The 20,845-nt window shown below is 40.7% G+C and overlaps 1 protein-coding gene and 1 long non-coding RNA gene across 2 annotated transcripts in view; one reads left to right on the top strand and one right to left on the bottom strand.

Annotated features, from left to right (window-relative positions):
• Positions 1 to 660: 660 nt before the first annotated feature.
• The window catches only part of LOC107721891 (zinc finger homeobox protein 4-like), a 79,555-nt gene continuing 59,370 nt past the window's right edge, over positions 661 to 20,845 (bottom strand). The window contains 7 exon segments of the mRNA XM_016530090.1: positions 661 to 3,393; positions 4,415 to 5,892; positions 6,261 to 11,462; positions 11,610 to 11,727; positions 13,417 to 13,617; positions 14,117 to 14,256; positions 17,648 to 17,764. Coding sequence (XP_016385576.1) covers positions 4,415 to 5,892; positions 6,261 to 11,462; positions 11,610 to 11,727; positions 13,417 to 13,617; positions 14,117 to 14,256; positions 17,648 to 17,764 — 7,256 coding nt within the window. The 3' untranslated portion in view covers positions 661 to 3,393.
• Positions 11,807 to 12,608, top strand: LOC107721892 (uncharacterized). The gene is made up of 3 exons (XR_001637751.1): positions 11,807 to 11,997; positions 12,182 to 12,268; positions 12,454 to 12,608. It is a non-coding gene; the product is annotated as an uncharacterized LOC107721892 (long non-coding RNA).

Below are 20,845 nucleotides of genomic sequence, written 5' to 3'. Positions count from 1 at the left end.
AAGGAACTGCTGGATGAGATCTTACCAAGTTGTGTCTGGTTTGTTTTAAAAGCAAGTTGACATGCAATTTACTGCAATTATATTTTTTGTGTGCGAGTTTTGAAAATGACTAGTATGCAAAGTCCTTTTTATTCTGCTGAATAGCAGTTAAAACTCACGGCCAGATGATCTGCTTGGTAGATTGATGAATAATCTATTATCTCTTCCAGGGGAGAAGCTTAGACAAATACCTGCAGAAAGGCTCTTGAGATTGACACTTCTAGAGATAATCCATTGCATCTGGATAAAGCCAGATTACAACCAAAGAACATGTAAAGGCATACCATGTGAAATTACAAATGTTCTCAGTGTGGATTTAGGGATAATGTGACCTCTTCTCTAGCTCATTGGCAGCATGAGTTCAGGGTAAGGATGGAATGGATGGGCTCCTCGAATTTGTGTCTTTTCCTTGTGATGTTATTCAATAGTATTGATGTCTAAAATTCACAAAGTATGTGAAAGCATAAAGAAACAGACAGTGATGCCAGGCCTAGAAATGGTTTGCAGATACAGTTTTTAATGTATCACAACAATGAGCAACAAACATACTTGATGAACTATTTCCAGAAGAAGTTGTTCAAATACCATCTACAATAAACGTCATTTCAACTATGACAACAGGTCTGTGACAAAATAAAAAAAGTTTCAAAACCATGTTATTACCGTAATACGGTACAGCTGAGACCTCAAACATTACAGTAACAAAAACTAATGAGACTACTCTCTATATATAAAACATCAATAACATTTTTGGTTTAGTTTATTTAAAGTTTTCGCCATAGAGGCATCTTTTTTTATTAAAACCTTGGGGTGCATTTCCTATGTTACCCAGGCGTTGAAAGTACGTATTGTGTAGAATATGATTACGCCTTGATCATCCCTTTGATATCCAGAAGAACAATCCTAATTTCAACCTTTAGAAGGTTGTCCTCCTATGCTTGACACTATCCATCCGTAGAAAGGTTTTTTTTGGCTGCTGTGCAGTTGCAACATTTATGTACAATTACATTATTGGACCATCCTTTGTTTTTGTGTTTTTTTTTTGTTGTTTTTTTTTGGCTGCTGTGCAGTTGCAACATTTATGTACAATTACATTATTGGACCATCCTTTGTTTTTGTGTTTTTTTGTTGTTGTTTTTTTTTGTTTTTTTGTTTGTTTTTTGCTTTACCAGTCCTTTGTGTGGGAAGCATTCTGGTCCAGGCTAACACCTTAGCGCACGGTGCTAGCTGACAGCTTAGTCTCTAAATGCTGTTCCACATTCAGGGAAAGGCAAAAGCCGAGTTCTAAAAGCCTTTGGAATCAGGACAGTCGCTCATGTTTTGGACAGAGGCAGGATTGCACCTTAGGAGGCAAAGATGTCTCTTGTGAAACACAATCAAAAAGTGTCTTCAGGATTAAAATAAGCGTTAAAATATTAAAAATTCAAATAAGAACATTTAAAAAGTCCACAAAAAAGAGAATTAAAAACGGTGACATTTTACCTTAAACAGAAAAAACACCTGTACAGCAATAAAAAGTAAAATGAAATGTTACTTAATTTCATCGTTTGAAACAATTTTTAAGCATGATTTGATTTAACCTGTCAAACAGTTGCATTACATGCTACTTGTTCATCTCAGAATAGGAATACCAAAAGCAATACATTTTTGCATTTCTTCATATTAATAAATTTGTACCATGCACAGCCAACTACGAATATGTACAACAGCTTAACTTTCTTTGTTCACGAGCATTTTACTTTCATACATTAAGCCTTCTGTTACTTTGGAATGAATCACATTGTCCAACTGTAGCAAACCAGAAAGTGATTCGTAAAAATTAAACACCCTTGACAGCGTTCACATTCTTTAAGTTACACAGCCAAAAATGAAAGAAAATGAGTAAAACAATGTAATTCATGATGAATCAGTATTCTGTCTAGTAGGAAGCTGAAAATGTATGGCAAGCGATTAAAAAATTAAAACAAAAACATTACACAGTAGCAGCATAACGTCATAAGATAATACTTTGTAATCCAAGTATCACTAAAATTGATGGAAAATGATCTATGTTCATGACATGAACAGAAGTGCCCAGAGTAGAATGGAAGAAACAGCCTAACCACTATATGGCAATGTATAGGGGTAACACTGTGTTCAGTCCTACAGAAGTACAGGAGAAAAAAATTAAAAATATTTTTGTAAAACAAATGCCTTGTCCCCCTTTTTAAAAGCAGCTTTCTTGTTTAAAAGAAGCAGATGTTCATACAATTTTTCAACACATTTTGTCCAACTTGCACTTTTTCAAGTATACAGTACTACTTTCATGGATGCACCAATTGTTACAAGTCTCTGGATTGTTAGGTGTGAAACGTCTAACAAATGTGGACCAATCTGCTGCTGAACTACACACGAATAATAATTAAAACAAATGAACAAACAAACAAACACAGAAAACTGATATCTATTAAATTAAGACATGGCCTACCTCAAATAATCAAAAATGAAATCAATAAGTGCACTATAGTCCAGACACAAGCAAGTACCGTAACAATATAGCAATTCACAAATGAAAAAATGTCCTATTCACATAATCTTCAAGAGTCTATCAAAACTAGAATTATTACCTCTTCAGAAAAGGGTGTGATGAGAGGTAAAAGAAAGAAGGTAAGAGTTGGCAAAGATAATTAGTATATTCTACAAGAAAAAAGGGTGTTGTATATAAATACAGCTTGTGGCAATACAAACTGGCATACACGACTTCAGCATTCTAAATTCCCTCAGTGGTAAAAGCATACTCTCTTGTAGGGCAAACTAAAAGGATATGCGCGTTGTCCTGTAACAGTTATATTGTCTCTTGGTACACTACACACATCAAGGAAATGCCTCCAATAAAGCTTGACATGTTTTGGTAAAAGCCATTTATAAGCAGGCTTTGTTGCTGTTTCAACAAATGAGAAATGTTATGTTCTGACCTGAGAATTTAAAGCTACTGAATTACACCTAACTAAACTAAGAGAAATTCTCTTTGAAAGTTCTGGATCATTATCCCATACAGTACATGCTAGCATTTGGAAATCAATCCAGCTGAGGTGCAATTTGCTATCGTGAGAATTTTTGGCTTGAATCAAGCTCCAAAAGAACTTGTGAGAGTTTTCCTATTCCATGTTTTTTTTTGTATACAATATAAGCTCAGTCAAGCATCTGCAACAGTTCTGCCCATAACAAAAATCAATCATTTTCTTGCCAGCATATCAATATGGGAAAAACAATCCTGAGTCAATCTTTTGGTACTGTAATTTTTTGGGTTAGAGAAACTTTGGAACTGCAGTTAAAAGTCTTTTTTCGTTTAAGCAAGGGATCCGTTTTTCACACCTACACACTGCACATATCCATTCTGATACTACTGAAATTGCCATCTAGGCCGGTTGCCGCCTTAGCCTTGACTTCCAACGCGTTATCTAAGTCATCCAGCTTCTGGCTTAACTCACTGTCAGACTCATCTGAACAACTTTCGGTGGGTAATGAGGTTTGAACCCCTGAGGTGCTGCACGAAGTTGAGGTAACCGTTGAAGGCAAGGAAAGGGGAGGAGGAGAAGCAGATGGGCAGGACGCAGCTTTCCTGGCTGAAGCCTGGAAAAGAATATTTGGCCAGGACTTCATGGACAAGTGAGAGAATTAGTATATTCTACAAGAAAAAAGGGTGTTGTATATAAATACAGCTTGTGGCAATACAAACTGGCAAACACAGGGGCATAACACATGACTTCACCATTCTAAATTCCCTCAGTGGTAAAAGCATACTCTCTCGTACAGCAAACTAAAAGAATATGCGCGTTGTCCTGTAACAGTTATATTGTCTCTTGGTATACTACACACATCAAGGAAATGCCTCCAATAAAGCTTGACATGTTTTGGTAAAAGCCATTTATAAGCAGGCTTCGTTGCTGTTTCAACAAATGAGAAATGTTATGTTCTGACCTGAGAATTTAAAGCTACTGAATTACACCTAACTAAACTAAGAGAAATTCTCTTTGAAAGTTCTGGATCATTATCCCATACAGTACATGCTAGCATTTGGAAATCAATCCAGCTGAGGTGCAATTTGCTATCGTGAGAATTTTTGGCTTGAATCAAGCTCCAAAAGAACTTGTGAGAGTTTTCCTATTCCATGTTTGTATACAATATAAGCTCAGTCAAGCATCTGCAACAGTTCTGCCCATAACAAAAATCAATCATTTTCTTGCCAGCATATCAATATGGGAAAAACAATCCTGAGTCAATCTTTTGGTACTGTAATTTTTTGGGTTAGAGAAACTTTGGAACTGCAGTTAAAAGTCTTTTTTCGTTTAAGCAAGGGATCCGTTTTTCACACCTACACATCCGTTTTTCACACCTACACACTGAACATATCCATTCTGATACTACTGAAATTGCCATCTAGGCCGGACGCCGCCTTAGCCTTGACTTCCAACGTGTTATCTAAGTCATCCAGCTTCTGGCTTAACTCACTGTCAGACTCATCTGAACAACTTTCGGTGGGTAATGAGGTTTGAACCCCTGAGGTGCTGCACGAAGTTGAGGTAACCGTTGAAGGCAAGGAAAGGGGAGGAGGGGAAGCAGATGGGCAGGAAGCAGCTTTCCTGGCTGAGGCCTGGAAAAGAATATTTGGCCAGGACTTCATGGACAAGTGAGAGAGATGAGGCAAGGTGTTATTAGAAGAAGCTGCAGACTGCGAGGTAGATGTGGTGTTAGGACAGGGGGAGCAGACTGAGTGAGGTAATAATCTAGCATGCTCTTTGGCATTTCTCATTGCTTGTTTGATTGTTTTCTCTTTGTGCAAGCTCGACTGAAGGTGTTGGCCAAGTGCTTCGTTCCCGCTGACGGACATGTTGCAGGCTATGCAATTGTACTTGCTCACGGCCTTACGAAGCACTGTCTCTTGTGGATCTATAAACGGGTGACCAAAGTAACAGAAGGACTTCTGGTGGCGAGCTGCTGAGTCTTCATCAGCAAAAATCATCTGGCACTTTCTGCATATAAACTCGTGTTTGATGGACGGAACGATAAATGCATCTGGAAAGCCTGAACTTTTGGTATTCGTTTGGGGTTCTTCATTTGTGCTTTCTGTTGAAGAGCCTTTATCGTTCTTAGTTTCAATAGCCTCTTTTGGTTTGTGAGAGTTGCTCTGTGCACTCGTTGACTTCATAGGGGGTGTTTTCTGCTGCGGTTCACTTTGCTTCTGCTGCTGATGCTGCTTCTGTAAGGAATCCTGGAGGGACTGCTGGTACTGTTGGTACTGCTGCAGCAGGGCAGTTGGAGAAAGCCCAGCGATAGCCTGCGGCATTGCAGGGCCGTAGGGGAACAGGTTTTCCATTCCACACAGAGGAGGGAAGTATCCCCCCTGCACTCCGCCAGGAAGTTGGGGTGAGAAGCAAGATGCAAAGCCAGGGATGAAATAAGGCAAGAACTGTCCCCCTAGGAAGGAGCCTGGGTCACCAGCAATGGCATTCTGAAGTGCTTGCAGTTGTGCTGGGTCCATATATGCCTCACTTCCCAATTTTCCTAGCACTGAAAGTGGTGGCGAGGGCTTTTCCCTTTTTTTCACAATTGGGGTCTTGGGACGGGCAGTGTCGGCTTCTCTTTCTTTCACCTTGGGCTTCTCTAACTTCTTGTCTTTCTCTGATTCTTTTATGTGCTGCTCAGTCTGATTTGCTGCCAAAGGAGTGGGAGGAAGAGGAAGTGCAGTGGGTTGAGGAGGAGGAGGAGGTGTCTGAAGAAGAGTCTTGGTTGGGGTACTGCTGAGAGACATGGCAGGAGAAGGGGTGGCTGGAGTAGGGAACCCAAGCATGCCAGCACCAGGAGACGCTAAAGCTGAAATACAGTGGTATAGATAATATTGAAATATTTGACTGAAAAATCACTCCTCAACTTTGCTAGACATTATTTTGTGGCTATTCCTCTGTTATGGATCCAAACTGTTACAAGCACTTTATCAAAAGAAGGATACAACAAAAAGAAAGGAAAGATGAAACCATGAAAACAAGCACAGGCATGAAATCAACTGAACTTTTAGAGGTCACAGTCAAACTAGAAATATTCCACATTGTTACAGTGAATGCATGCATTAAAAGTCTATGAATCAGTGAATGTCACAGTCCATCAAAGGAAGCAAATGGGACAGTAGCATTTGATGCATTAACTGTTCATTAAGCTATTAAGTGTTTGTCATAATAACTCACCAGGTGTATTTGGTGGAAAACCTGGAAGGGAGGATGGCCCATTGACTCCAGGAAGAAGCACTGGTGGGAGACCAGATATTCCTGGGTAGGCAGTTGGCAGGCTAAGGCCATGAAGTGCATTATTGTCCACTGCAGGTTGCTGCTGGGCTGGCAAGTTGAGTACGTCGGTTGCTTTCTTCAAGCGGTCAAGTTCTTGTTGAGCCATAAGCTGGCGGACAGTGTTAGGTGCAAGATAGTCTTTCTCTCGATTAACCTGGTTGCCCAGGGTTTCCTGCACTTTTGCAATGTGCTGCTTCGAGAAGATATGATCGCGAATCGAAAGTCTGGCTGTATACTTCACGCCACATAATGTACACTCAGGCCTTGGCCCATCTGGGGAGCCCTGGCTTATCATGAATGGCTTTCCAATGTTTATTTTGAACTTCTTTTCTTTTGCACGGGCATTCTGGAACCAGACTTGCACAACACGTTTCGGGAGTCCTATCGTATTGCCCAGCATTTCACACTCATGCATAGTAGGTGTGCGGTAGTCACTGAAGCAAGCCTTTAGGACTTTAAGCTGTAGGTTGCTCATTTGGGTTCTAAAACGTCTGTGGCCTGGTCTCTCTTCACCAGCTTTTGCAGACTTGAAGGGATTGGTACCTCCAAATGGACTGGGTGAACTTGGATCAGCCAAACTTGAAGTCTCACTCTTGTCTGCATTATCATCGAATTCATCATCTCTGGAATTGAAGTAGTCACTGTCTTTACCAGAGAAACTTAATGATGGGCTAACCATGTTGAAAGGGATTCTATCCTCATTTAAGTCAGAGATTTGTGCTTGGTTCATTTTGTTCTCAATCATTTTTTCACTTCCATTTATTGTTAGATTCTCAACTTCATTATTGGTCTCATCTCCAGTAGAGGCATCACTCACAGCTGTGTTAATTGAGGAGGTCTCATCAAAGTCAATTTTGTTGACATCAAAAGAGGCATCTGCAGAACTTATGTTAAGCCCCTCAAGTTCATCAATATGTTCTGTTTTTACGGATGATAAACTTAATAAATTTTTTAGTGGCATCTCAAAAAATCTAACTGGAGTGGAAGATGAAGTTGGAGGCTCACTGTCATTCATCTCAGTCTTTGTGGGCATCTGTAGGTAGTCAGCAAAATTATACTTATTGGGACTTTGTCCTCCTTCATCTTGAGGCATCATTGGACTTGGGGGCAAACTAAAGCCTGCCTGTTTTGCCTCATGCCAGTGTCTTGAGCGAATGTGGCTATCAAGAGCTGACTTTGCCTTGAACAGTGCTCTGCAGAAGAGACACTTTTTGTGAGTTTGAGAGGGCCCAACTGTTCTAAATTGTCCCTTCCTCTCTCTAGCTCGGGTGTTCTGAAACCATACTTGGACAACTCTTTTCTTCAGGCCAACTTCACGAGCAATATGATCTAACATCTTTCTTGTTGGGTTTGAATCAAGTAAATATTTTTCATACAAGATCTCAAGTTGCTCTGGAGTAATGGTAGTCCTAAGACGTTTATCTCTGTGCTGATCTTCTGCACTGTTAACACCATCTTTTTCATGAGATCCATCCTCTTTTTCATCTAATTTACGTTTCACAGAGTTAGAGTTCACAGCAAGGCCAGAGTTGCTTGAAGTTGGCATCTGGGATAGGGCTCCAGACAGGAGTTGACCAGTCATAAGAGGGTTATTTGGATCAAAGATCATATAGGGCATATCCAGAGGCCTTTCTAAAAACTGTGAGTGTAGGAATTGGTTCTGGGCAGCCAGAAAATGCAAGTGCTGGTGCTCCTGCCACAGCTCTACTGTTGGGAAAGCGATTTTGCACATATCGCAGTGGTACTGTAACATTTGAGGTGGTAGGCTACTGTTAAGAGAGGACAGTGCAATTGAAAGAGGACTTGATGGGACAGTCGTAGACTGGGGTTGGGAATGGGGTCTTGACATTTGTGGTTGAGGTAATTTTTGTGGTTGAGGCTGTGGGGTTGAAGCCTTGGAAGATTTTAACTCATTTAGGTTCTTGAGGGTTTGTAAAGGGGCAATCTCTCCCAATTTTGGTTTTTCATGGAGGAGCTCAGGTTTGGGTGAGGATTTCCCTACATCAGGTCGAGGTGAAGGCATCAAGGGAGAGCTGGAACCAGAGCTGCTTGCTGTTACAAGATAGTTTTTTGCTGGCTCTGTTGGCTTTGCTGAACTTTGCTCATTGTTCTCTGTGAATTCCTCTGAGTGATTTTCATCTCCAGCTTCATCATCCTCATCTTTGTAGCATTGCTTCTTCTGGTGAGTAATGAGGTCAAAAATTCGGGGGAAAATGACACTGCATTTCTTACATTGGTACTGCATGTTGTTGGTCCTAATGTATCGTTCATTTGTTAGTTCTTTCTTTTCACTGTCTTTTGTATCTGTTTGGTTCTCATAGCTCTTGCGGGCCTTCTGACGGGCATTTTGGAACCACACCACAATCACTCGCGTTGGCAGGTTGAGTACCGTTGAGAGCTGCTCAATTTCATCATCCTTGGGGTAAGCATTGGTATCAAAGAAATCTTGGAATACTCGCAGTTGATAATCTGTGAAACGTGTTCTTGATGACCTTTTGTTCATCGTAGCATCAGTTCTGTAGTACTCTAGCATGTTCACTTGGGAGTCAAGTCTGATATCTTCCAGTGTAGTCATGGGTGGAATGTTAAAATTGTAAGGGGAATCTTTGCTTCTTTGACGTTCTTTGAAGAGTGTATTGCGGAACCAGTGCTTTATGACTTTCTGTGGAAGGCCAGATTTTTCTGCCATTTCTTGAATCTGTTCTTCGTTGGGTGAATTATTGATGTCAAAATGAGCACGGAGGATTTGTAGCTGATCGTCTGTGATTCTGGTGCGAGGACGCTTGAACTGAGACTGCCGCAGGAAGTTTGGATCCAGTCCCAGTTGTTGTTGACATAACTGTGTGAGGTCAGAAGATAAAGAGTCCATTGTTGGAAGTTGCAGCGCAAGCTGTGGGGGTAGCCCAGGGTGCTGCACCGATTGCATCATCAGTGATGGGAAAATTGGCAGGTCAAGAGAAACAGGGAGCTGCACTTGAGGAGGTGCAGTGGGTGGTGGAGGAGGTGGTGGTGGCGCTTGCTGAGGAGTTTGTAGAGGTGAAGGAGATGGTGTCTGCGATTTTCCTACAGATGTAGTGGCAGGGACAGCAGTCACTGGGGCAGGAGGAGGAGGAGGGGGTGGTGGAGGTGTTTCTGGAGATGCTGGGTTTATGGGATACAGCTTGTCATATGCCTCCCTGTACTGCTGTGCAAACTTCTCCAGCTCCACATATGGAAAGAACTGCCCATGCACGTGTTCCTGATGGCTTTTGAGAATAAGCATGTTGGAGAAGAACTTTCCACACAGCCCACACTCCAGTTTGTCAGTCAACTCTTCCTCTCTATTCTTTTTCTGGGTTTTCTGTCTATTCTCATTGTACTGAATAACCAATTCAAAGCCAAAGTTCTCTAGCAGTGCTTTAGCAGCATTACCTCTAGCTCCTGAGATGATGCGTGGCGGAGGAATTAGAGGTTCTGAAAATTTAGGCTTTCTGGAATCTTTAGTGTCTTTTGCACTGTCAATATCATTAGCTATATCCTGCTTTGCTTTGCTCTCCTGCTTTTCTAGGTGCTCTTCAGCATCTCTGGACATTTGAATCTCAGACAGAACAATGTGGTTGGACTCAATTTTAGGCTTGTGACTCTGCTGCTGTGCTTTCTGCTGCTGCATTTGAGACTGGGAGGCCTGCTGCTGAGCTTGCTGCTGAGAAAGCTGAAGCTGTTGCTGTTGGCCCAGCTGATGTTGTTGCTGCATCTGCTGCTTCAGATCTTCTAGGAATGATCCAGTCATACCAGGCATCCCAAATGCAGCTGAATGCAATGCAAGCTCAGGGCTGATGTTAAATTCAGCACCAGGGATGTAGAATGGGAAGAGGAACTGGGGCTGCTGGAATTGCAGTAGGGCCTCTGGTGTCATTGGGAAATGTGGGAAAAAAGCTGGGTTCAGAAACTGTGGCTGAAAGAATGCAGCTTGCTGCTGGAGCTCGTGCTGCAGTTGCATCTGAAGCTGTGCTGGTGACTGGGTTGGTGGGTGGGTAGGCTGCACAGAGATGTGATCAGTAGTTTGTTTCGTGGTAACTTCTTTGGCATCTACAGTGTTTTCTTTGTTAGAGGATACTGGTGCATTTGCAGAATCTGCATTTCCCTGATTTAGTGGAACAGGGCTTTTAGATGTAGTACTTCTGCTGCTACCACCCCCAGAACTAGTACTACTCTCCATTTTGGCGGTTCGTGCTTTTGTCTGATGAAGTACAGACCTCATGTGAATCTCCAGGGTTGAGCTTTGGCTATAAGCAACATTACATATATTGCATTTGTATGGTTTGTTGTCAACATTGTTGATGGTCTCCTGGGGAACTGGGCTTGAGGCCTCTTGGATAACTTTCTTTAGCTTATGCAAATGTGAGACAGAATTGTAGTGAACAAGGAGAATGCTTTTTTGGGTGAATGACTCCTTGCATACTGTGCATTTGTATGGACGTGAGGGGTCTAAAAACTTTTCCATGGTGAAATTTGGACCTTTCCTAAAAGGCAAGGTCCGCTTTGGTTCTGAGCCCATGTCATCAAGCAAGGAGCTGCTGTCACTTCCAGTCGGACTGGCCTTCCCTTCTTGGTCAAGTTCCTCATCTTTGTCTAGCTCATTCTCAAAGACTTGTGCCTCTTCCAGAGCCCACATCTCACTTTCAGCAATGTCACCATTTAGGGGCAGGTTTCCACAGAGTTGCTGTACTTCGGCTTCACTCAGCTCAGGGTGACCAGTCTCCAAATGCTTTCGGAGGGCAAGGAATGTCCTGAAGCTGCGCTGGCACAGACTGCACATGGTGGCTGCACGGATGGCATGGTACTGGGAATGTATCTCAAGCTTCTGCATAGTCTTGAAAGCCAGGCTGCAATGGTTGCAGCGGTATTTGTAGACGTGGCGATCAGAGACTGAGAGCTGCTGCCGCTTCTGCAGATCGCTAAGATGCTCCTGCAGGGAGTCTGGGCTCTTCCTGTCTTGACCACTCGCTTTCTTCCAGTCAGGGGCCTCAGCAGCCTCCTTTGGTGGTTTGAGTTCCTCATTGGCAAGTTCAACCTCACTTTTGTCTTGGCCTGTACTGTTTTTCAAATCCTTAGAGCCGTTTCCTGTTGAAATTCAGAAAAAGGAAAGATTTCAGAATTCTTCCAAAAACATTTCATTATAAAAGACTACTATTATAACTTTTCTAAGGAATATTCTGTAATGCCATTCATACATTTCAGATGACACTGTGGCTACATAAATGTGCTTACCCATGGGTTTTCCGGATCCCTCAGGGATAACAGCTGAAGAATCCAACAAAGATGGGACTTTGTCTTGTAATGATGCAGACAGCAAGGAATTGGGCACTGTAACATCTGGGCCTGCAACCTGAAGAAAAAAAAATACATCAGTCCCTTAACCTCCTGGGGTCGACAGTTCCGGCGGCGGAACTTTTTGCAAAATAAGTGATGCATCGACAGACATATACGCGCGTCCTTTCTTATCAGTGATGCAATTTATTTATCAGCTATGCATCTTCTGGTAATTGCTAACAACTGTTTCAGTTTTCGTTTAGGACTGTGTCTGCATCACTGGCATAATTGCACAAGAAAGGCACATGTGTCGTTCAGTTTTGAGTTCGCTGGAAAATCATACTGAGTAAGTGTACAGTATAGTAATTGTACTTTTATTATGCCTAGACTATATGGTAATATTATTTGTGGTTGATAGTGTTAAAATGTAGTTTCTTTGTTATTGGCATTCTGTTTTCTCATGAAGTATGCATACTATACTAAGGTACTGTGGGAAAAAATGCTTACAATTTTTTATAAAATTATTTTAGGACTGAATACACCACTCTTGCATTCACCTGCATCTCTCACAGTAAGGGGATGCTCGTTCAGTTTTCAACTCCATTCAGAATCTTAGAGTAAGTGTGCATTCACTATTTTACAGATGTTACTTTCATTTGATTTATTTGCTGTATGGTAAACTATGTTTGCTATGTGGTAATTGTGTTCTTTGTTTCGATAAATTAGTACTAGTATCAGTGAACATCATAATAATGTTAATAATGTAGTTTGTGTAAACAGCATGCTTGCTTTTTTATTTCAGATGTGAGAATAACAGTGTAAAAGAACCTGTTGCAAAGAGAGCCAAAGCAAAGCAGCCCACTTGGTCATGGAAATGGGGATTCCTGCCTGCACAAGAACCTGGACCACAGCTAAGACCATGTGATGCACACACTCCCATGAGTTATTTTATGTGATAGTTATATGTATTCTAAATAAACTACAAACAAAAAATATATAAATTATTTTTTTTTCCTCACATTCTTTCTTGTAGCAATTCCCTCTCAGTCACACACCTGACAGCTCATTATGCAGCTCATTATGCAGGCCTTTGTCTTCTCACTTCTGTGAATGAGTGAGTAAGATGATTTTCACATAATTTTGAAGCAAAAACTCAAGACTTCAAAATCAAGTTCTCAAAAGTCTTGTGATCAAATGTTCTGTATGTGTTTTATGGCCTTATTTCAGTGACTTTAAAATTGTAGTTTTTCACTAAGCACGCATAAACGTTGTTTTCTCAAAAACACAGACACGTAAATACATGCTGCTCACATATTATTGTAGCCCAGTTTGTGCTGATTACAGTGTTATTAAACTTTAGACATTCAAATGTTTGTAAGCAACTGAAAAAAGCACAAATGTCAGGGCATGTCAAAACTTTTCCAGGCCCCAAAACACCCTCGGACCCCAGAGGGTTAACAGATTTCTATAAACATAAGATAAACAATAAACACAAATATTTACCAAAATAATAGATTTATTCAAAATTTTAAGCTTTAAATCAATTAGAGATATAGGGACTTTCAAAAGATCTTTTTCAAAACTGCTCTTTTTTTATTTTATAGGAGGAGAACTTTCAAGTTTATAACATTCTTTGGAGAATACGCTAGGCCTGGGAAATGCTTATTCAAGTTATTCCCTGCCAGCCCTGCCAGAGTATGATCTAGTTAGTAAGGCTGACAGTTTAGTTTTTTTTGTATTTAAAGGAAATGAATGCTGCACATACTGTCATGATTAACTTCTCCACACAGTCTGGAGCCACGCTATGGAGGTGGGTGAGATGCAGCTGTAAATGAATCTTGTTGCTGAGGATATCCTGACACAAGGGGCAGCTGATGACCGGCTGTATGGAATGCTGGGACATGATGTGCAGCTGTAAACGGTTTGCATCCTTGTTACTGTAATTACAGTATGGGCACTGCTGCACCTGAAAAGACAGAGTTCATCATAGCATTGCCATGCATTACAGCACTGCTCTATATGACTATATATGAATTACACTGCTACATGATGCCTTAAGGAAATCAAATTCCAAACAAAACAAGACCCCAAATGTCTATAAAATCAAATTTCCTCCAATTCACTTTAGTTTTCAGTTCATGTAACTTAATTAAAAACCTAATGAAGTAAATAAGTAAATGAACTAACATGAATGTCTGGAATTTCTAATCAGAAAATTACAAAGTATGTTATTTCAGACTATGCCTGGTTCTCATTGCATGAAGTAAGTTTAAACTTCTCACTGCTTGTTTTAATATAGCCCTTTCAGAAATGGTTCATTAAGTCCTGTACCACTCAGACAGTGCTTTTTAATATAATTGAAAAAAAAAAGTGAATGAATATAATCTAATCCATGAATTTATACACAAAGATGGCTCAGTCTTGTTATTAAGCCCCATTTTTGCAAACAGATCAAAGTAACTAACCTGCTCACTGGACAGCGTCCTCTCTTCAGCTGATTTGGGCCTCTTGGGTGGATTGTCATTTTCTTTCTCCTGCTGAAGTGACCGCTTTCCTGCTGTAGCAGTCCCCAGACTAAATTATTTCCCGGGTGAGGAGGCGACTCCTGGACAAGCGGGTGCAAATACATTTCACAATGCAATGCCCCTTCCATTGATTGCCATCATATTGAATGTAAATGTATGGTCTGGGGGCTAATCTGCTTTACATGAGGATCCATCTATATGATTTATTTTCTTAATCAACACTCTTAAAGTCCTAAAATCAACACATTTAAAGTCCTTTGCAGATGGACACACTAGACTGTCAGAAAAGAAATAGGGACAGAAAATGAGGAAAGAAAAAGTATGAAATGCCTTTGCTGTGCATAAGGCTTTGCAGAGTTGTCAGTTAAATTAACAATTAAAAAATTATAAAGATGGCATATATATATATATATATATACAGTGGGTACGGAAAGTATTCAGACCCCTTTAAATTTTTCACTCTTTGTTATATTGCAGCCATTTGCTAAAATCATTTAAGTTAATTTTTTTTCCTCATTAATGTACACACAGCACCCCATATTGACAGAAAAACACAGAATTGTTGACATTTTTGCAGATTTATTAAAAAAGAAAAACTGAAATATCACATGGTCCTAAGTATTCAGACCCTTTCCTGTGACACTCATATATTTAACTCAGGTGCTGTCCATTTCTTCTGATCATCCTCGAGATGGTTCATATATATATATATATATATATATATATGTGTGTGTGTGTGTGTGTGTGTGTGCGTGTGTGTGTATTTTATCATATCTACACACAATAGTCTTTATGTTCATGTAATATTGTGTCAAGACTCAATGGCTAGACTCTTTGTGTAGTCTGTACCTCACACTAAATGAGAATGCCTTTTTCTTTGTCTACAGAAACACAGTGCATTGAAGCAATAGAGAAAATAATTGTGACACCACAGCTCCCATCTCATCCGAATGACAAATGTCTTTGAGAAGCAGGACCTTGCTTGATTAGATAAATCAAACAGTGATTTATGACAGTCAAGCTGTTTGCATTACAGGGACCAGAGCAGCAGACTAGCCACCCATCTTTATTTACAACTGTCAATGGGATTTTTACAATTATGCAACCTACGCAAGGCTTCTTTAAACACCTCTGATAATTCAACCAAACTGAAAAGAAAAAACAACAAAAACCATGCTAATGTTATCTATCTGATGTTCCTCACTAAGAGAGAGGTCATTTTTAGTCCTGCTAATTTTCAATGTTTGTTTTCTCCATTTTATATCTCAAAGCGCAACCTAACACGACTAAAATTTCATATTAACAAAAACAGCACAGCCTCACTTTGAAAGCTCTGCAAAATAGTACTGTGCGCTTGTATATGACAAACTATTTTATTTCAAAATATCTTTCCCCTGCAAATGCCAATTACACAGGACTTGCTTGATTAAGGCATCATAAATTTACTATTCAATTTACTGGTCTTCAGTCCAGCCAGTCTGGCTGAGGTGACAGGGCAATAAATAAAGCAGGACCCAGGGACGCTCCGAGAACTTTAGTGATTTACAAGGACAAGAGGTTAAGGTTACGCATTAGTGTAACCTACAGTTCAGCAGATAGCATTTGAATACCACACTCTAAATTCTCAGCTTGCACAGTGCAGCCCCACTTTCTCTGTGCTCTCGCAAAAAATTATCTGAGTCCATCAGCTTTGCCATCGCACTTCAGACGAGGCGTAAACCGACGAATGTCATATTTGGCAAATCCTACAGGACTCTCTGAATTGATTAAGTCAGTAACAGAAATCATAGCTGTAGGGCTTCAATGAAATATGCAAATACTTTTAATTTATTATAATCAAATATCTGGAAAGGCAGAAATTGAATAAATGCTCATTTCAGAGCTGGAAACATGCAAATGCTAATGGTAAATATGCAGAATTTGATCTGTCTTGCATTTTATTTAAATCAGCTGCATTATTTTAAATCTCATAAGGAGCTGATTTAAAAACAATATTTAATTTCCCTGCTAATTTACAGCAGGTATGCAGAAAATGTTCTTAGCAATAATGACAGCTAATTTTCATCTTTGCTTGTGTTTGCTGAATTGTCCTTTTACCCTAAAGCCAACACACTGACATGCTTCCATGATACATCTAAACAGAGCACAAAGTAATCTGGAGTTGATCCAGATTAAGACATTTGCATGGAAAATGCAATTTGGATTATAATTAATCCACAGTGACACTAGATTAAAATGACAAAATGGGCTGTTTTGAGAGATGCTGCATGTGAAGATGAATATTGTGAATATCTCAAAGTATAATCTTTAATATGCAGGAGTCTGGTGTTTTATATTCAAACCCACATTAGGGATTTATTCCTTTGGCCCAAAAACACATTTAACATATGGGTTCAACAGAACAACCCCTAAAACCCATTCTGACTGCTCCTCAAAGTAATGGATTAGAAAAAACAACAGCCATTTTGGGACGGATATTTTCTAATTTAAATTTAAATACTGCAGCCTTGAAAAAAGAAAAACTATCGTAATGCAAAAGCTATTATGCATATATTCACATTAAGGTTTAAGAACACTAGTTCAAGTAGAATCTGCATCTCGACCGCAGCGTTAAATGACACTGCATGCAATAGGTCATGTAAATGCATTGAGTACGAGCTGCCTCAGACAAGCCTGTCATGGCTATATGGATAAAAGATAAACGACTGGCTAAACTAATAGGCTCTGTCCTGTTTCAGCATTTCCTCTGCTCCATTGAACCCAACATTATGTTGCTAGGTATTGTGTGCATGAAAAGACGACTAATGTAATATTCATTTTGACCATATATTTCCATCTCATACATAAAAAAGCACATATGAATTCTTATTTGGCAAATCAAATATAACAGAGCCTTAGGTAGTGATGCCAGATGCTAGCTCCAGGGGCTGTTTCCTGATCTCAACACAACGCTGTTTTGTAAGGATTGTTGCCCTTGCTAATGTGCTACCAGTCAGACGTGTACGCAGATCCGCAGTTCGAGGACAGTGAGCTCTGATAGGTGGTGCGTTGCTTGAATTAAATAAGAAGGGAAAAAAGGTTACAAAACTACACACTTGAACGCTATCTAATCCTATGCTTATACAAAATTAGTATGTCACCAGAGAAATCGCAAGAACAGCAAAGATTAATGAAAGGCGCTTAAAAATTACAAGCGCACAAACTGATTTGATTAAAAAAATAATCTCGGTGGTCACTGTGGAATATTCTTTGCCTTTATCCACATCTCTGCCATCAGATGGCTATGATTAAAATAGGTCAGCGGGAGGCTACTGATAGCATTCACATGCAACCCACACATGCAGCTGTTATTAGCAGGAAAAGCCCCATTGGAAGAGAACAGAAGAGCAAAACAGGTAAGAGCAGTGTGTTAGTACTAAGCGACACTGGGGAGGGTACCAGGGGAAAAAAGACCAAAACTAAAGGTCTTACTGGAGTCCTTCTCTGTTATGTTGCCTTCTATGGCGTCCCTCTTGCTCGAGTCTTTGTCCTCGGCCGCGGCCAATGAGGAGGCTCGTGGGGATTCCTCGCTGTCTTCACCTGGTTCTTCTACAATTGAACACAGGAAGGGCACTTGGTTACCTACTAGAGGTTAGGGCGACTGCTTTTGAATTGTCTGCCATGTGTGTGTGTGTGTGTGTGTGTGTGTGTGTATATATTAGCAAATGGCTGCAATATAACAAAGAGTGAAAAATTTAAGGGGTCTGAATACTTTCCGTACCCACTGTATATACAAAATATACCACAAGACACTGATGTAGGGGGGTCCGTCTGGTTTCATTAAACCCAGGACACTCTGAAATATGAATGTTCTTCACACACCTCTCCAGATTGTTAGCACTGTGCAGATTACATGGATTTTTTTCTGTAGGCTCAACCACCACCGCCCCCCCTCGTGATTAATAATTCTGTGTATATTTGCAGCACTGCCAGTGGATTAATCTGTTTATGCTGTTAGGTGATAGGTCGAGGCCGTGCGCCTCTAATCCCTGAAAGGCCTACTGTTCCCTTTCATCCAGAGAGCATTTGTCTCTCACTTGGGCTGATGTCACATTTTAATGAATTTTTAGCAGGCTGAGTAATGCCAGATAACCACTCCTGTCTTTCCCCCTCCACCCCATGCAGCTTCCATCACACAGCACATGACGGGGGAAGAAAGAAAGAGAGAGAGAGAGACAGAAAGCGAGAGCGAGGGGGAGAAATAAACATATTTCGGAAGACCCCACGAGAAATTAAATAAATTAGGACAACATGAGGCAGGAAAATGGCATTCAAAGTGCTGCGCTCATCCATTTTATAAAACCTTAATAACCATATAAATTGACCACGGGGAGGCAAAAAGGTCACCGGTATATTTGCATACAATCACTCAAGTCATTGTTTGGTAAGCAGAGGGGCCCCAACTCTGCAGATACATGATATAATTAACCCTTTAAAACTCCCCACACGGTGCTGGCACCGACGTTTTAAGTGCAATACATTAAGTGGAAATTATATACAGCATGAAATTTTCATGGCAGATGCTGGGAGTGATGGAAAGGAAAAATTGTGCTGCACTCTAGTCCTGATGTTTTATTAATAATATTCTGACAACAGGATGAAATATCTCCTGTCACTGCTGGCAGCCGGCTGCAAAAAATTGCTATTTTGGTGCACATGCGGTGATGGTGTGCTCTAATACATCCTGCAACAAAGGCACTGTCTGTGAGTGTGTATGCATGTGTGTGTATGTAAGACGGTTAGGGGGTATCTTTAGATGTACAAGCCACATTTCTACAAAAATAAATGGCATAAATTGCAGCGTTTGTGCTTAAGGATAGAAAAGGCTGTGGTGTCTTTTCCATGAATATACAGATTTTTGTTTCATGTCATCGATGCCTATAACTTGCCTACACTTTTCGAGGACATACATATTTCTGCAAAGTCATATATATATGTATATATATATGACTTTGCAGAAATATGTATGTCCTCGAAAAGTGTAGGCAAGTTATAGGCATCAATGACATGAAACAAACAATATATTGACTTCTAATTGTTGTTGCTCTTATTGTTGTCTATTTAATGTTTCTGTTTGCCACAAAATATTAAATATAATTATAAAAAACAATTAATTAGCTAATCATATAATGAATTTGATTGCAATTTGAATCAACTGATAGCCCCAATACTGTAATAATTAGACATATATTTATTTAACCCCAAATATCTTGATGTTTAATTAAAAAATTATAAGTCAATAAAATAATATTAAAAATACTGTCATTAAAAACAATTTAAATGTAACATGCCACAAGCTACACTTCATAGTTATACATTTCATTGCATAAAATATGTACATGACATTGTTTCTCATTCTCTGTGCCTCACTTTCTTTTGCAGTCGAGGCAGGACTGGGGGTGAGTGTTGTGGGGGAGGGCGGTATTGTGGGGTAAAGGGGCTCTGGACAGAGCTTACGCCAGTGTCAGGACAGAGGGCTAATCAGAGAGAGAGAGAGAGAGAGAGAGTTTTGCCTCAGTAGGCAGATGGGGGTTAAGACCAGCTGGATGTCTGTGATCATGACCAGATTTCAGGTCGGTTAATAAAAGAGACACACAAACACCCACACACACACACGCTCATACACAAACACCACAGCACAATGTCACACCCTAAGGGTACAGGGGCCAGGCTGTGGCACCTTCCCCTTCTCTCACCCCTTCTCCTCCTCCCTCCCGCAGCACTCGTCCTCAGCATGAGGCGCTCTCTTCAGTCGGCTAGATTTACTGACCCAGTCCCCCTAGCTGGGAAATGAAGTGTCAAAGTGCTAGTGAGTGTCTCTACCTCGAGGGGGCATCAAATTTTTAAGGCGATCGTGGAATGCATTAATAAAACATGGAGTGTCACGAAAAAGAAAAGGGCGAATTATGAAGGTAGTAACAGAAGGAATAAGGGATCTGGGTCTCATCTGGGTCTCATCACACGGCATTTTTTTCTCTCTTTCCTTTCACTGTCCTTCTCACTCTCCCTCGTCTTTTAGCAGGCTGTTCTGCAGTTTTTCTGGTATGCATTTCAAGAGCGAGAGAAACTCCCAGACATGCTTTCCTATACATCATAGTAGTGTCTGCCCCGCGCCTGACCCTGGCAACAGTTTGAGTAATCTGAATGCTTTACAGAGGCAGCGTGTCAGCAGCATTGGAGCGGTGCAAGGGGGGTTCGGCAGACTTTCTGCCCATCAAACTTAATCGCAAACAGCAGAGCCATAGACAACTTTTACTGCCCCACCATCCCTTTCAAGCAAAACCCGCAAACACATCAGCCACACATCTCCGACGGCTCTCTGTTCGCCAGTCTCCCATGAGACCTGCTCTGATGTGGGATGATCGGCACGCTGGAGGGAGACTGGGGTCAAGAAGGTGTCGCAATTAAAGCAATGCTGTGTTTTGGCCTCATCAAAATGCACCGGTTCCCTTTGCACAACTACCATACCTACAAAAAAACAAAACAGAAAAGGAATCCATTGAAATGTATAAATATGGCGGCCGACACTTTCTTTTCATTAAAGTGCCGGGCCTGTCCGGTATAGAGAGAGCGTAATGACGAATGTGGAGGGCAGGCTGCTCCCTCTCTCTCCTCTTGGGAACTATAACA

The sequence above is a fragment of the Sinocyclocheilus rhinocerous genome, unplaced genomic scaffold, assembly GCF_001515625.1.
Source record: "Sinocyclocheilus rhinocerous isolate Xijiao unplaced genomic scaffold, SAMN03320098_v1.1 scaffold90, whole genome shotgun sequence".
NCBI lineage: Eukaryota > Metazoa > Chordata > Actinopteri > Cypriniformes > Cyprinidae > Sinocyclocheilus > Sinocyclocheilus rhinocerous.
This window is presented reverse-complemented; position numbering and strand designations above follow the sequence as displayed.